At 34.3% G+C, this 16383-nt stretch overlaps 2 protein-coding genes across 2 annotated transcripts; both read right to left on the bottom strand.

Annotated features, from left to right (window-relative positions):
* Window positions 1-1774: 1774 nt before the first annotated feature.
* LOC102590370 (uncharacterized) lies at window positions 1775-7306 on the bottom strand. The gene is made up of 5 exons (XM_006341876.2): window positions 6867-7306; window positions 5418-5690; window positions 4604-4709; window positions 3079-3222; window positions 1775-2374 (listed from the first exon to the last, which is right to left on the bottom strand). Exons 2-5 carry the CDS (start codon window positions 5672-5674, stop codon window positions 2051-2053), a joined length of 831 nt encoding a protein of 276 aa, XP_006341938.1. The 5' UTR covers window positions 5675-5690; window positions 6867-7306; the 3' UTR covers window positions 1775-2050.
* A 6532-nt stretch (window positions 7307-13838) lies between these two features.
* LOC102595823 (peroxidase 10-like) lies at window positions 13839-15261 on the bottom strand. The gene is made up of 4 exons (XM_006342153.2): window positions 15023-15261; window positions 14752-14943; window positions 14508-14673; window positions 13839-14414 (listed from the first exon to the last, which is right to left on the bottom strand). Exons 1-4 carry the CDS (start codon window positions 15239-15241, stop codon window positions 13909-13911), a joined length of 1083 nt encoding a protein of 360 aa, XP_006342215.1. The 5' UTR covers window positions 15242-15261; the 3' UTR covers window positions 13839-13908.
* Between the last annotated feature and the right edge of the window lie 1122 nt (window positions 15262-16383).

The raw sequence follows: 16383 nt of genomic DNA, 5'->3' as shown, positions 1-16383 counted from the left end.
AAGTTATATGTTTTAAATAAAAATGAAATATTAGTAATATATATATATATATATATATATCAATGTTTGTGTTGGAAATCGGATTAATTTCTCTTGTTTCTCTCATATCCAGATAAAATATTTTTTTATTAAGAGAAAGGACTAGCTAGCTATAAATATGAAAAAAATTGTGTTAGGAAAATCAGCTTACAGATTTTTCGGTGAAAAATGAATTTCAATAATAAGCCGGAAGTCATGATGATTTCCGTTCCATAACTTTGATTTCTGAAGAAAAATCACAAACGTTCATAGGTATGAAACATCTCTTAGGTTCTGTGGACGGCTTGTTTTTTATGGTTGGAGCAATTGATTATGATGTTTCATGTGCATTATCGAATCCTTGCAACTACGGAGGTGAAACCCCTCCATCTCCCTATCCATGTAGCCACAATCCATGATGCCCCTGTGTTTGGGTTTGGATTGGACCTCTCAACTAATGATTATAGAGTGGTTTACTTTCATATTAATTATTTGTGTGAATATTATGCATCGGTTTATTCATGTTCTAGGGAGTCATGGGGAATTTTCAAACCTGAAATCCCCTTCTTTACAGACGTGAACCATACATTTGGTACTGCTTATTTAAATGGAGCTTATTATTGGTTGCTAACTTAGCGGCCAGTAATAAACTACATTCAAATAAGCAGTACCATATGTGTGTCTCACCTCTTTGTCAAATGGGGGTGGTTTGTCGAAACCTTCAATTTTTTGAAATTCTCCATGAGTCCCTACGACAGGAATAGACTGTTGTTGCATAGTCAAGAAACTAAACCACTTTATAGTCATTAGTCAAGGGGTCTATTCCCAAACCGAAGTTAGGGGAATCATTGATTATGGGTGCAGGGAGATGGAGGGGTCTCACCTCCCTAGTAGCAGGATTCCACAACGCACACGAAATGGCTCTATTAATTTCTCTGTACATTAAGAACAAGCCGTCCACATAACCTATGAGGTATTTCATACCTAGGAACGTTTGGGATTTTTCTTTAGAAATCAAAGTCATGGGACAGGAATCATCATCAATGTCACCATTATCATAAATTAGGAGTTGTAGGGGGCAATGATTCTTCTTCTAAGTGTAGTTGAATGAATTTAGGGGTTTTGATAAGAGCGTCTACAGGCATATTTGAATCGTAACAACGACTTGACAAGACACCTCAGCAAAATATCCTTCACTATATCCTCAGGAAAAATAGCTACACAATCATCCATCAAACTATGATTGGGGAAAGCCAAGAAATTGGATCCAACAGAAGCAATTTTGCTTCCTTAAATTTTATGGGCCTTTATATTTTTTTAAAAAAAAACATTTTATTAACCTCTATATACTAAAAATAAATATCCACTTAAAAAAAAAGGAAAGAGTTATTATTTTTTCCAAATAACATAGTAGTCATTTACTTGTATTATTTTCCATCTCTCCACATATTTTTATACTCATTAATTCCCCTGCCCCTTTCCTTCCCTAAATCCATATAAGTAAGAAAACCATTTATTTGGTAAGGAATTTCAGAGATTATGACATCTTAAGTTGTATATTTATGTAATTTTTTCATCTTTTTAACCGGTCAAGTGTATTATGTCATGAATAATTTTGTTGTGTTGTTAATCACAAATCTGATGGTAAAATCACAAAAGAATTGAGCTCTAGGCACCATGTAAAACTTCATAACTATTGCCATGATTTGGCTTAGTTTCATTCAAAAGAATTTACAGACAAAACACAATCCATCTATAGGCTAGCAAGCAATATGATTTGCTTCTCTTCTATCCTGAAAAAGATCGTAAAATTTTAATCAGATCTGGGAAAACTTTTGTCCGCTGCGAACATATATGTATTTACTGAGAATAAGATGATGAGCAAAATGAAAGGGCAGACAATGCCCACGGTGTTCACAAATGAAATTCAACTTGACAAGCTGTAATACGAGGCTTTATCAAAAAAATCAAGTTGATTCATTTCTTAAATCCCCTAGTCTTATCTGATTGTAATTTGTAACTCGCGCAAACTTTATATACCCTTGGTATAACCTCCCTCCACCACATCATATGAGCTTTTTTCTGAAGGCATTATTAAAGCTAAAGGATCCTTTGAATCCTTTCCTTCATCAGTTGCTTCATCAAATAGATCATCATACGTGACAGGCATCCTTATTCTGTCATGAACAGATGCACGTTTGGCTCCACTATTTGACTGTTCAACAGGTTCTTGCTGCAGCAAAACATCTGAAGAACTAGCTGTAATCTCGTCTCCCATTGTCTGACTAGATCTCTCCAAAGAAGCTTCTTTGTTTTGGAGCGGTTCTTGCTTGAGATTAGCCTGCTTAAACTGCTTCTGCAAAATTATGTTCTTAATGAGCACTGGAATATAGGGACGCACAATAGGACAATAAGTAACTAGCAGATCAGCAGTTCAAATTATGAATGCAATTGTTTAGAAAACACAGCATACTAATCTGGAAAAATCATTTGTCTTAAGAAATATAGCAATCAGCAAACAGAGATTCACATTTTTTTATGGGCGAGGTAAGTATTGTCCTCAGCAACAGGAAATGACCATTGGCTGACCCAAGGGCAGGAGGATTTTTCCCAATAATATGTATTTTATTCAAGGAAGTGATCCACAATATAGATAATCACTTAAAATTCAAAATTTTAACATATCCAAATAGGCAGCGTGAAATTGAGGGCATTTCAATGGAGCAATGAGAAGAGATGCATCGGTAATTGCATTCTATTTGTCTCGCAATGAATACTGCAGAGTGCAGTCATAATAAACTATATGTAAAAGCACCTCCATAAGGCCTTTACTAAAGGTTCTTTCCTTTCTTTAAGGTTACCCACTTTATTTTTATCCGTTTGTTTGAGATAGAACAAAAACCTTCAGCATTGTCAAAAATATTCATGTTTACTGATCTTGATAATGGAAAATCCGTAATCAATGATGTTGACTACCTAGTTTCCAGGTTGGGCAATAAAACTGCCACATGCACTAGGGATAAATAAGTACTAAATAAAGCGTAAAGAATTATGACCCACCTCAAACTCCTTCCCTTTCTTCATTATCTCTTTGTATGCATTTGGATCTCGTACTTTAAGGATGCTCCACAATATTCCACCACCTGTTCGGAAACGCCTGCCATCAGCAGTCTTCTGGCCGCCACAAGTCTGAATTGCATCCACCTGTAAAGTTTACAACATCATCATCAACTGACTCATAATTGGAGAACTCAAAAATCATATAAATTGGGTTCCAGCAAGCAAGATCTCCCTCGAGGAGAAGGGAAAAAAAGAGGGAAGAGGAGAGGCAGCAAGCAAGAGGTTCTAGCTAATTTGGGGAAAACACAAAATGCCCATTATTTGTCAAATTAATACACAAACAATTTTCACTACTTAAACTAGGAGCTCTTATTGATAGAGTTGTTTGGCATAACGGGACAAATAGGAATTAGAAGATCCCACATATGAAAAAATTTACACCTAATGCTTCAGCCGTTGTTCCCACTTACTTTCTAAAATACTTTCTCCACTTTTCCATCAACCCTCTGACTCCCATAAGAAAAAAAGCATAAGGCAAAAAAAGAAAGAGGAAAAAGATGCAAATTTTCAGCATATATTGCTATGTGCATACCATGAGGTAAAACAACAAGGACAGGCAAAAACATTGAAATCAATCCAAATAGACACCACAAAGTAGTTCCGCCAGAAGCTATCTTGGAAGAAAGGTCCATGAGACTGAAAGGAGTGAAAATGGCTTCACCGGGAGGCATCTGTGAGTGTATTACAACATTGAGCATCAGAAACTACAAAAAACATTAGACCTTAAATAAATCGTGTTAAGAGCTAGGCCCATCCTTTACCTCTTAGCAATCACTGATAATTCTCAATCTAGCCAAGACCAAGGGGTAAAATAATTCTAGAATGCCCAATCTCTGGTAGCAAGAAACAATAATGAAAAGACCACCGTTATTGGCACCAACATGGAGATAGGAGGCCCATAAGCTTTAGCGAATATGAACTAGGTGATGGTAAGTGTTTTTGAGGCTAATAAGGGTATTTGGTTTAAATTTCACGCTTCCCATCGAGAATGCAATGCCTTCTAAAACAGTAAAAATCATTTGCATTGAAAAAAAACCCAAGTATTACTCCAAACAAAAGAGTGAACTTGATTTGTTATTTTTTAGATAAGGGTAGCTTTACAAAGTGAACTTGATTTGTCATCCGTTAGACCTTACCAACTCAAAAATCCGAATTTGTGGGTTTGTGTGACAAAAAGATGAACTTATTTATTAACTTTATTTGGGGAGGGGTGGGGCAATTTGTTGAAGATATGCTAGCACTATTTTATTTTATTTTGATAACCGAGAAATCTGTCTGTGACTCGCCCTTTGGACTAATCACAGCCTTCAAATTAAAATCCGGATCACCCCGAAAAGTCCCACATTGGATTATGCTAGGCACTATTTTCTAAATGCAAAATTAAGTTTATCAGTAAAACCATCAACGAAATTGACAAGCAAAAATCATCATTCAAGAAAACAAGCGTGTAGAACAAAAGGCATACCTCTTTGACAAGATCACTCAAAGCAGATAGGCCGAGACAACCAACTGCATTCCATATAAGATAAGATTTCCTCTCTTTCAAGCGTCTTCCGACATCCAAAACAAATCTAAAGTAAAAAATTCAAAGACAGAAAATTCAGAGCCTTAATACTACAAAGAAAAAGATGCAAATTCGTGTAACAGACAAGGGTATACAAACTGAAGCAACTTAGACCAAAGTGTTAACCTTTGACACAACAGCAACAGAGTGGTAGATGGCAATATAAAATTCCATGAGTTCACTTCCCAAACCAAAGGAACGAATATTAACCGGGTAACAAAGCAAATAAACCTATGCATCAGTCATATGGTATCCAAGACAACTATCTTCCCTTGATTACTCTAAGGCAATCATCTTGTTAATTACTCCCTCCGTCCCTTTTTAGTTGTCCACTTTAGAAATGGCACACAGATTAAGGCAACAATGATTAGCACAGTGAAGTTACAATTTTACCCTTATGACAACTTTTCACTTCAAAATTACAACCACCTCTTTGAATTCAAGTGAAATAAATTGGAGGGAAACAACATACACTTTTAGAAATTTTCAAGAAGTGTAAATAAGGGTATAATAGGAAAAAATTTGTTGTCCTTTCTTGATTTGTCAAAATAGACAACTAAATAGGGACAACTAAAAAAGGAAATATGGACAACTAAATAGGGACGGAGGGAGTATATCCAACTGTATGCCCCTAGTCCATGCACAATAACACTTTCACTATGGAAATAAAAGTAGTACGCATCATAATATAACAACTATGATTAGCATAACAAACCTGTTAATGTCTGTGATTGGACCTGAAGAGACTCTCTTTCGTTTGTTCTTCCCCTTGTTCTTCCTGCGTCTCCGATTTTTTTTGCCTGGAAGAGGATTTTCAGAGCTGGCACATGCACCACCAGTTTCCTCTAATCCAGTCTTGGAAATCTTCTCAACCAGTTCTCCTTCCTCAATATCATTCATTTTAACATCTTCATCATCCTCAAAGCTCTCGTCTTCATCAGAGAAATTTAAAACGCTATCCTCTAGCTCCATTGAATTAGAGAAAAAACTGCACGAGATTAAAGAAATATTATTCCTCTACAACACCAAAAGAATCACAGCAAAGACATTACTTTCCACAGCAAAGTTATGGGTCATAAACATCTCTATTACATGATTACTGATTTTTTTTCCCACCCCACCGACGGAGGATCAATAGTATTCTCACTTACTCACCCAAGTAATTCAAACTCTCAATTACCAATGGTGAAGGTGCTCAACCACTTGAGCAAGCCCCAATTATTCCTCCAATCAGTAACAAAGCATCCCAATTCTCAACCTACCCATTCGATTTATACAATAGACATTAAATAGATATATCTATATCCAACATGGATGAAAAAAATATTTTTTTTATAAAATGTAAAATCAATTTGGTTTGAAAAATGACACAGGATACAGATTCTGGGCTTAATATAGAGATTTGATGAAAGAAAAAAAAGACAAAAAACGAGTCGAACCCTTACCGAGTTCTCCTTGTTGAGAGATTGCAATTGCCTTCTGGGTTTTACAGATAGGGTTTTTGGAGGGATATATTGGGGAAGAAAGCTGATGGGTTTAGTGTCAAAGCTTCAACTTATACAAAAATGGTGAAGCAAAGATTAAATCGAAAGTACCCCCAACAATGTAAAACTCACTTAGATCATTTTCAAAAGGAAGGCAGCACCAATGATTGGAGAAAAGAGGGAATTCGCTCACTAATAAGATAAGTACCAAGTAACAATCTTCCTAAATTAATAATGAGAATCAATTAGCATACTAAAATTACCATAAGTAATTAAATACCAACTGTTAAGAATCTGAAATCATATAAGCAATATATTGATTATTCCCAGAATCAGACTCGAGCCAAAATAGTTCATAATCACGAACATAATCAAGTTCACATCATGAATAAACATAATCAATTCAAAGGTATTTAAGCATGATGATAAAAAAAAAATCGATAGCAAAGCCATGAACTAACCTGAATCTAATTTAAACACGCCACATATATTATGATAACACGCACATGAATTAAAAAAAAAAAAAAATCTCAATTGTTCATGCGTCACACAAGATTCTTGCTTAAACAAGGTTCACAACTATTATCGATTTTGAGTACACATTCATAAAATATAGCAGAAAATCATAGTCAAATTTAAGCTATTTTTAGAAGACAAATAATAATTAAACAAAGACAAACCTGGACTGATCTGTCGAAACCCGTCTTGTGCAAAATTCCAGAATCTGGAGCCTCGCCGGAGCTTCTCGCTTAGTCGGAGCTGCTCGCTGCTCGCTGCTGGTTCGTTTCGTTGCTGCTACTGCTTTGCTCGCTGGAGAATGGAGGAGCTGAGACGAGGGGGAGAGAAAGATCTCGCCAGTTGTTCGCCTTCGCCCGAGCTGCTGCTGTCCGGAGCTCGCCGGTGATTGTCGGAGCAGCTGGGTGCCGCTGCCGTTCACTGGAGAGACGAGAGGGAGCAAGGAGGAGAGAGAGAGAGAATGGGAGCGACGGGGAAAGAGAGCCGGAAAAGGGAGGAGAACGGGAGAGAGGGGTGGAGGCTGGGCGGCGGTCTGGCAGCTGCTCTTGCCGGAGCAAAATGGAGAGGAGTAAGGGTGGGGCGGCGCTGGTGTGGAGGGGATTTTAGTATTGAAATAAGGAAGGATTTGATGATTCGATTTGAACCGTAGGATTAGTTTAGATGAGCGGCTAGGATTTAATTTAAAGGAATGGACGGATGATATGAGAGTTGGAAATGGCCAAAATTGAAATGAAATTGGCTAGAATTAAAATGAAAGGGTGGCTATAAATGAAATACAAATAGAATTGAATAGGCTAGAATTGAAAGAAATTATAATAAAATAGGTTAAACTTTAAATGATTTAGAGAAAATTTAAAGAAATGCTATCCAATTAAGATACTACAAATATTATAATATTTTTATATAATTAAAATCACTTGAATTTTAAACATTTGAATAAAATTATTATTTCGAGTTTAAATGTCGATAAAAATAATTTAAGTGAATAATTTAATAATATTTACAATAATTTTTATAAAGCATGCGTACTAAAATATCTAATTTTAGACAAAATCGACTAAAATTTTAAATTTGAAATATATTTTGAAAATATGTATTTAATCAAATAGCATTTCACAAAAGATTTAAAGGTCGGTCAAAATTAGGTGTCAACAGGGACTATTAATATTTTAGCCAAAATTTTAATAGGGCACACTTGTAAAGTGTTGTTTTTAGATTTTTAAATATAGCACACTTAAAAGTGTTGTCATATATATAAATAAGCGTTGTCAATTATTTTTCGATTTGACAACGCTTAGAACGTGTAACTAATAATTACAAAGAGCACACTTTAAAAGTGTTGCCAAAAACCCTACACAAAAGTCACGCCTTGAAAGCATTCCCTACTTCCCTTAGGTATTTTTGGCAACACTTTTTAAACGTTGTCTGCAGTTGATGTGCCCTTAGACCAAATTTGGTGTAGTGTGAATTGAATAATTTATTTTCCTTAAACCCTAACCGGACAATTTTGGTACTTTAAATTTGTCAAAACATAAGTACTAGTAATATTTTTCACATATATATAACATATTTAACAAAATTATAGGTTTATTGAGGGAATTTACGTATTAGTGTAATTCTATAAATGAAGTCTAGAAAGAATGGAGTATGCGCAAGTTACAAACTTACCTTTGTATTATAATAAAGGTATAGAGGTTATACGTTATGAAATGAAGAGAGATGGTATCCAATAAGGCAATCGATTCAAGTAAACCATATCAATATCAGTAGGAAGATAAATTAGTAGTGAAGAAGTCCTGTATAATATAGCAGAGAGAAGAATAATAGCGGCAACAAGTAACATGACAATTGAAACAAAAAAAACAACTTGTAATAATAAAATCAAATAATAATAAGAAAAAGAAGAAGAAGAAGAAGAAGAAGAAGAATGACACTAATAAGGAAATCAAACAATGTTGATCATCGCCTACTAATCGTCTACTCTAATCCTCGACTTCCAGATAGCTTTATGATTATGTCATTACAAAGTTGCATCTGTAAATGTGTCATGTCGTGTAATCACCCCGTTCAAATGAAAGAAAAAATAAATCCTTTCTTATCTTCTTTCTCGAGAGGATAAGAGAAAGAGGGTCTTATAGAGGGAATGGGGAGGGAAAAGGCTTGGGCCTACCTATCCCGATAGAATCCCATAAAAGAACGAGAGTTGTTGAGAGGTTTCGTATTGTCGAGACGAAGGATAACACTTTTGTACGTGATTGTAGTATGTCACGTCGTCTCGTATCCTGCTGCATCGAAGAGAACCTATGCACTATCATTTGATTTACTGTCAGGGAAGATAGCGTTGGGGTGAGGAGTCTACGATGTCAACTTGGTATTTATTGACTTCCTAGCCTTGTATGCTGATTTTAAAGCTGAATTTGCATTTACCCACTGCATAGGTGCATGGAGGCCACTCCTAGTTTAGCATGTGCAAACAAATGTGTTTTTTGTTGGAGACATCACACAAATCCTGTTGGGAAGAGCTGGACGTGGAAGATGGATGATCCTATTGAGATTGTGAACACAGCTATAGATTTGCATACCAAAATGATAAAACTGATGAAAGGCGTTCCAGGTTTGTTTTCTGGTACACATGAACATATATGTTTCCGTGTGAACTTGTAGGGAAGTTTAGCAATGCCACATGAGAAATAATGTGCTTGATTGAAATCATTTGGTGATTGTATTCAACATGTCTCTGTTTGGTCATTTTGTTGTGTCCAGCACCTTGGGTTGAGTTGTGTTTAATTTTGATGCAAGGTCCTTCCGATTTCCGAATAAAAAATGGTAAAACTGATACTGCTAACTGTTGGTTCTCCATTCCGCATCTTCCCTACTTACTCTACTCCTTAAGGACATGAAATGTAGAAGTGGATACAGAATTTTCACAATTTTTTTAATCTGTCTGGATAAAATTGATGTCCTTTCCACCTTACATATGCATTTTCTTTATTAAAAAAAAAAAATAGATGTCCTTCCACTTTCTTGCTTGTAGTGGTTATTGACCAGAATATCTCACCCTTGCAGGTGTTAAAGCTGAGCGTTTGTCTGAGAAATTGATTTTACTAGGCTGTATTCGTCTTTCTTTATCAATCTTTTAAGTATGTCAATATCCAAATTCCATATCTAATTCTCGCTTCATCTTTAAATGTATAGTTGTATGTCAGCGTAGATGCTGGTACAAAGGACAGCTTAAAAGCAATTGACAGACCACTATTTGGAGACTTCTGGGAGCGATTTCTTCTAAGTGTCTTGAATATAAAGATATTTGTCAGATTCAATCAAAAAAATTAAAATAGCGTAATCTCAAACTGCTGTTAGAGTTGTCAGCTGTAAACTAGTGAATTATAGCAGCGTGTCTCAAACTGCTGTTTTTGTGATATAGCAGTGAGAGGAAAGTTTTAAATGTTTACTTTTACATCAGTGCTAAAAAAGATTCATCGGCCACAGGAAACAAAATCAAAATTTGCCATATTTTCTCTGTTTTTTCATGTTTGTTTTCTTCCATTCAGACTGCTCACTATTGGTTTGTGTTATTTCTGATTTCATTAGGATTTCCTTGAGAGCTCTCAAGGAGAAGGAGCAAAGAACTGTCTATCGTTTGACACTCGTTAAAGGGTGGAACACAGAAGATGTGGATGCATATTCTAGCCTATTCAGCATTGGAAAACCCGATTTCATTGAAATCAAAGGTGTCACTTATTGTGGAACGTAAGTTCTCCCCCTCACTTTTTTCCTTTCCCCTCCCTCTTCTCTTCTACTAGTTGATTTGATTTCAAAATTCAGTGCGTAAGAGTTCAGTTAAGTAAATTATAACTATACCATTCCTTTTCCAATAGCGTAATCAATGTTTTTTACACATATGGCGCTACAGGTAGCTTCTGGAAGGCCCTTTACAAGTAAAGATTACATGACACCAACACCATCTTGGGCTGTCTATGGAGCTGAGGAAGGCGGGTTTGATCCAGAGCAATTGCGTTTCAAAAAAGAGCGGCACCACAGATCATCTCGTCAGGGAAATGGTTCTTGAATGTTCGAAGCAGTTTTGGTTACCTCTGGGATGGCCTAAAATTTTGTTCCTTCGACTTAGATTTTGCTTTCCTCCATTTTCCTATACAAGTTGCATTTCACAATATAATTGCAGAAGTTGTCACTGATATGAAAATTGTCCTCAACTGTTGATGTGTTTCTTTGAGCTGTTATAATCAAATGATTTGTATTACATTTTACTAAATTTACTCATATATCAGTAACTATCTGAGTAATCGACTTGAAACTGAATGCAGTTGAGTTCTTGGTTTTCGGTTTTTAAATATGCTAATCTAATAACAAATTAATAAGATATTTTTTATTAGTTTTCGGTTTATTGATTTTTGATCGTTATCGGTTTGGTTTTAATTTATTCAATAAGAAAATATTCCTAAAATAATATATGATTTCTCACTTCTCTAACTACTTTGATATAGTGAAACAAGAAAGATGATGAGAAATTGTATCAATAAGAGCAAATGTAGTACGAAAGCTAAAATTACATGTCATTGTCAAAACATATTATGAAATTTTTTAATGTTAATCAAATTACAGACCTTTAGAAACTTGCAAAAGCTAGCCTACCGTTACAAACTAAAATTAAAATCAAATGATCCAACAAGACTAAAACTGTAACACCCCAGAAAATTTTTGATATGCATGTGTCTATAAAAAGGAGGTTACAGTTTCTTACACAAGATACAAACTTTAAGATGTGTGAAACACTTGCAAACCATAATCAACGTTACTTATGTCACATATAAACTATTTGTTGTTGAAATATTAAAAAAACAATAAGGGACATGTTGTACTAAGTATAAGATATATTAGAACTATATAAGAAAAATATCACATATACCAATTCAATAGATTGTGTATAACTACAAACAATTATACTTCTCTTTCACAATTTAGTTGCTCAAAATTACTTGCAAGTTTTAGTAGCATCTATATCATTTAATTTTTTTGTACTAATTAACACAGGACACACATGCAATGCACGTGTCTAGAGACTAGTATTACTATAAGTGGGAACAAAAAAAGCTAAAATTTGAATTGCAATTTTACCCCTACTATAAATTAAAATGTTATAAAAACATTTAACTATTTAATTCAAATATTAAATTGTATCATTTTAATAAAAATGTTAACGATTTTTGCACTTCCTTAGATTAATTCCTAATTAAATATCTAATTTAAGAGTAATATTTATCATCTATAATCTATATGTATACTATAATCTAATCATCATATCATATATCATATTATATATTATTATTATATTATCATATTTCATATTTATACTAAAAGTGGGAAGAATGTTAGGCAAAAGTTAAATTACCATTTTGTCCCTATATCAAATACAAATACTATTAATTATCTAATAAATTTTTAATTAAATATTAAATAGTAAATTTTAATTAATACAAGGGAGAGTTACACATTAAGCCAATATCAAATTTATCAAATTCTTTCGATTACAATTTATTCATGTTGTATGGTGAATTAATATTAAATTGTTATAAGTAATTATTATCAAGAAGACAAAAAGACTTCTAATTAAATTGTTCAATGAATTAAGGTGAAGACCAAACATTACATAATTACGTAGGAAACTGATGGACCTCTTTTATTTTTTTCCTTTCATCTCCCCTCACCTAAGTTTTTCCTATCTAAAGTCACCTAGAAAGGGAAATGAATTTACAAATCTCATGTTTGATCTTCTTATTAAAGTATGTTAATGGCAATACTCTCTTATAAATTAAGATCTATTTTCTCATCTTTGGTATATCATTTCTTTCTTCTTTTTTGGTATCCTTTCTGGTCATAGTCATAAACCGCAAAAGAAAAGTTGGCATCATTCTTTGTAGAAATGTTAAGGGCAATAGCATTATTGTTGTATTTGGATCATAAGCGCTATGGTTGATTGATAATTAATTGTAAAGAATGTTTGGCAGAAAACAATATTTTTTTAATCATGTTGTATGAATTACAACAAAATAATGAATTATTTGTACTATTTTATGTAAAGTGCTTATAGTGATGACCATTTTTTGTAAGTGATTTTTGTATTAGTTTTAAATGTTCTTTTATAATGTATTATTTTCTTATTCCTTTTTAGTTAAATATGTTCTTTGCTTATATAAAGAAATTTGTGTCTAGATTACAAGTAAATAGATATTACTTATTAGATTTTATATAATTATTGGCGTGGAACATGTACAATATTATATTTCTTATTTCCAAATGAAATTAAAAATTATCTCAATGAAAGATTAGATATTTTATTATATGCCAGATTGTTTTACATGGATAATATGAAATATTTGGCAAATATGTTGAATGACTATACATACATTTATAATTAGTTCATTATCTCATGAATTAATATATTGCCTCTTTTAATTAATAATAAAGAGATCTAAAAGTATAAAGTTCATTATCAATGATCCATATAGAATTAGATAACTATTTTAATTTTCAAACAAACACTCTTACTCTAACAATTATATGTGTAACACTAATTGGTAAAAAATCTTCCTATATCCACCATCATTTATACTTTTTACTGCAACATAAATTCTATAAATACTTAACATTTACAAGTCAAACATTATAATAAGATATCTAAGGACTTACATGGAGCACAATTGGCATATACTATAAACTTATAGTAATTGGTAAACTTGGCTACACGCGCGGCGCGCGTACCCAGAAACTAGTATTAAATAAAAGGGAAAAAGGACTAATATATCCGAACTATTGTAAATGGTATGCAGACACCCTCCGTCATACTTTTGGGATATCGATGCTCCTGCTGTCCAAAAACTAGAGCATATATACCCTTTATACTAACGGATATACACATATCATAATCGTATCGACCGACCCGACATTTATTAAATATCGGACCGACGAATAAGATTGTGTCACGTGTCCCTATTTAGTCTTCTTGTTATCGCTCTCGTGGTTTTTCAGGAAATTAGCCATCATCGTAGTGTCAAACATCAAAATCGAATAAATTTTTCAGAAGCAAATGGTGATATTAACAAATTACCAGTCCTTAATTCATTTATTTTGGACCGAAATGAGTAGTAACCACAAATCTCTACTTGTACGACATCATTTGATGTCGAGTTAAACTATTACTAGTAAAAACATGCATACTGAAGCAAGCACAGTTGATAAACTTTGTCTAACACTAAGACTAAACATACTTGACAGAAACATTCTATTACTTACAGAGCCACATATTTCCCTAATTTGTCCAGTTCGTCCCGTGAGGACTCCAACATTTCCTAATTTTACCATCGATGCAGCAAAATCTTTGTAGAAAAGATGAGGGTACAAGCTGTAAGATTTGACCATATCAGCTGTCTGAGAATTTGACATTAGAGCTTGATCTGATTCAAGTAGTCCTGAGTTGTTCATAAGGTTTCTGTAATACGCATTGTCAAATCTCGTAACAGATTGTATGTCTAAAGGAGTAAGTGTGGTGTTGGATTCATCCGTGTCAGGACAAGTGCATTGCAATTTCGACAACATTGAAGAATCGAGATTTGGATCTGGCTTTCCTGAGTCTTGATAGTTGAAAAGTCTCCCCTTGAATGTGAAACATTGAGCAAAACCAATTGTGTGTGCTCCTGTATAAGTTGCAGAGTCAGAACTTTCATTAAGAAGAATGCAGGACGGCCACGCCTAAACTAAGGAAAACTTATGAATTTTACTAAAGATACCTGAAAGAACTACTAAATCCCTTAGATCAAGACCTTTATCGGAAAACTTGGCCACGATTTTATCCAGAGGCTCAAATGGCGAAGGTAATTGTTCATTTGCTGCTTTCTCATTGGCAGATAGTCCATCTCGTCGACCAAGTAAAACAGGCCAAAATGGTCCTCCTGCCTGTAAAGCAAGAAAGGAAAATTTATCGTATTTGGTTTAATCATTTCCAAGCATTACAACAACTCATCTGTTACTTACCATGACAACAACTTCTCTAGCTGCAAGAGTTAATATATCCACACAAGATACAGTTAACGGGCAAGCTCTTTCAACGTGTGCTTTTATGATATCAATCGTCTCATATCCTCTGACTGAATTGCGGTTTGGTGCAGCATTCTTCTCGCCCTTGAAATAGTACGTGTCATCAAGCAACACGGATCCATCACAACCCTATCAAAATCATAACCATAAATTGATCATGAAAATGATTATCAAACAAATGAAATAAGATGTTGTACTTACTACTTACATTAACAAAACAGTCATGGAAGTGCAAACGAAGGAGGGATGCAGCTATTCTTGAGTCACTACGGAGTGCTTCCCAAACATTCCAACGAACAATCCTATGCAAGCTCGGACATGCTCTCTCATAGTAACTATAATCAAGCTGACCATCACTAAAGGGAGCCAGAATACTCATCACACAGAACAAAACAGTAAGGCAGGGGAACAAACTACGACTCGCCATAACTTTCGAGTAATAAAGGCTAAGAACAATACTTCAAATTATTCTTGTGACTTAAGTTGTGCTGCATTATAACAATTTATATATGTACTGAGAATAAACTAAGTTACATTATTGGACTCAATAATGGAAATGCCATTATGCACATAAAAGCTTTACAATTTTATATGAAAACCAGAATATTTTAATAACTAAAGTTCAGTAGTAATGAAGTTATCTACTTTTGGCATATATTAAACTCTAGTACGTTAGTTAAATAACAAGAAAAGATGATATTAAAGTGATTCTCTATCTGATAATCTAACACTCTTAATTTACCATATAGTTTTTCTTAGAAAGGATGTAACAGGCACACATTTCTTTTACAAAATCAGATGGCATCTTACAACAAATTAGAGAGTAATGGTCAGGGTTATAAGAAAGAAATTACGTAGTACTTTTGTGGCTGCTAAGGATCGAGTCCTGGATCAGTCATCAGGTGTCAGTGTCGGAGTCAGGATTAAGCCCTGTTCAAATGTCGGGTTCCGAGTCAGGAGTCAGATTTTGGGTCCAGAGTCGAGGTCAGGTCCCAAATTAGGTGTCGAGTTTGGGTCCCGGAGTTGAATCCCGATTTGGAAGTTCGTTCCGGGTCGGTTGTTGGGGTCGGATCTCGATTCAGGTGTCGAGGTCGAATCCCAATTCGGATGTCGGTTCCCAAGTCGGAGTGGAATCCCGAGAAGGAAGTCGGGTCCCAAATGGGGAGTCGGGGTCAGGTGCCGCATTGGGTGTCGGGTTTAGGTTTATGATACAATAAAACTAATCATAAAACTAAATGAATATTTTCAACATTTTTCATCTTAAAAAAAAAGAAAATTAAAACACTATTTACACATGAAAATATGTGTCAAACATGTATTTTACCAAATCCATTTGTTATTCAATCCATTTTTAATTATTACTCATTTTATATTAACCTGTTTTCAATCCGCTCAATTTTAATCCAACCCGCCTATTTACTAGCACCCGTGAGGGTTCTAAGAAAAAAAGTTTAGTATTTTGTGGCTGCTAGGGATATAAGAAAAATATTAGTACTTTTGTGGCTGCTAAGGGAATAAGAAAAAAGTTAGTACTTTTGTCTATCACCTAAGAAAAATAGTGATGGATAC

The sequence above is a fragment of the Solanum tuberosum genome, unplaced genomic scaffold (genome assembly GCF_000226075.1).
Source record: "Solanum tuberosum cultivar DM 1-3 516 R44 unplaced genomic scaffold, SolTub_3.0 scf00032, whole genome shotgun sequence".
NCBI lineage: Eukaryota > Viridiplantae > Streptophyta > Magnoliopsida > Solanales > Solanaceae > Solanum > Solanum tuberosum.
Note: the sequence above shows the minus strand (reverse complement) of the source record. Positions and strands in the feature narration are given on the sequence as shown.

Bases quoted from the DNA above. Each gene is read 5' to 3' on its own strand.
- LOC102590370 (XM_006341876.2), bottom strand. From the start codon at position 5,674: ATGGAGCTAGAGGATAGCGTTTTAAATTTCTCTGATGAAGACGAGAGC. The intron at 4,710-5,417 runs GTTTGTTATGCT...TTTTTACTTTAG, and splicing joins CCAATCACAGACATTAACAG to ATTTGTTTTGGATGTCGGAA. The intron at 2,375-3,078 runs GTGGGTCATAAT...ATAATTTTGCAG, and splicing joins AGAAAGGGAAGGAGTTTGAG to AAGCAGTTTAAGCAGGCTAA.
- LOC102595823 (XM_006342153.2), bottom strand. From the start codon at position 15,241: ATGGCGAGTCGTAGTTTGTTCCCCTGCCTTACTGTTTTGTTCTGTGTG. The intron at 14,944-15,022 runs GTAAGTAGTAAG...TGATTTTGATAG, and splicing joins TCCATGACTGTTTTGTTAAT to GGTTGTGATGGATCCGTGTT. The intron at 14,415-14,507 runs GTATCTTTAGTA...CAACTTATACAG, and splicing joins GGATTTAGTAGTTCTTTCAG to GAGCACACACAATTGGTTTT.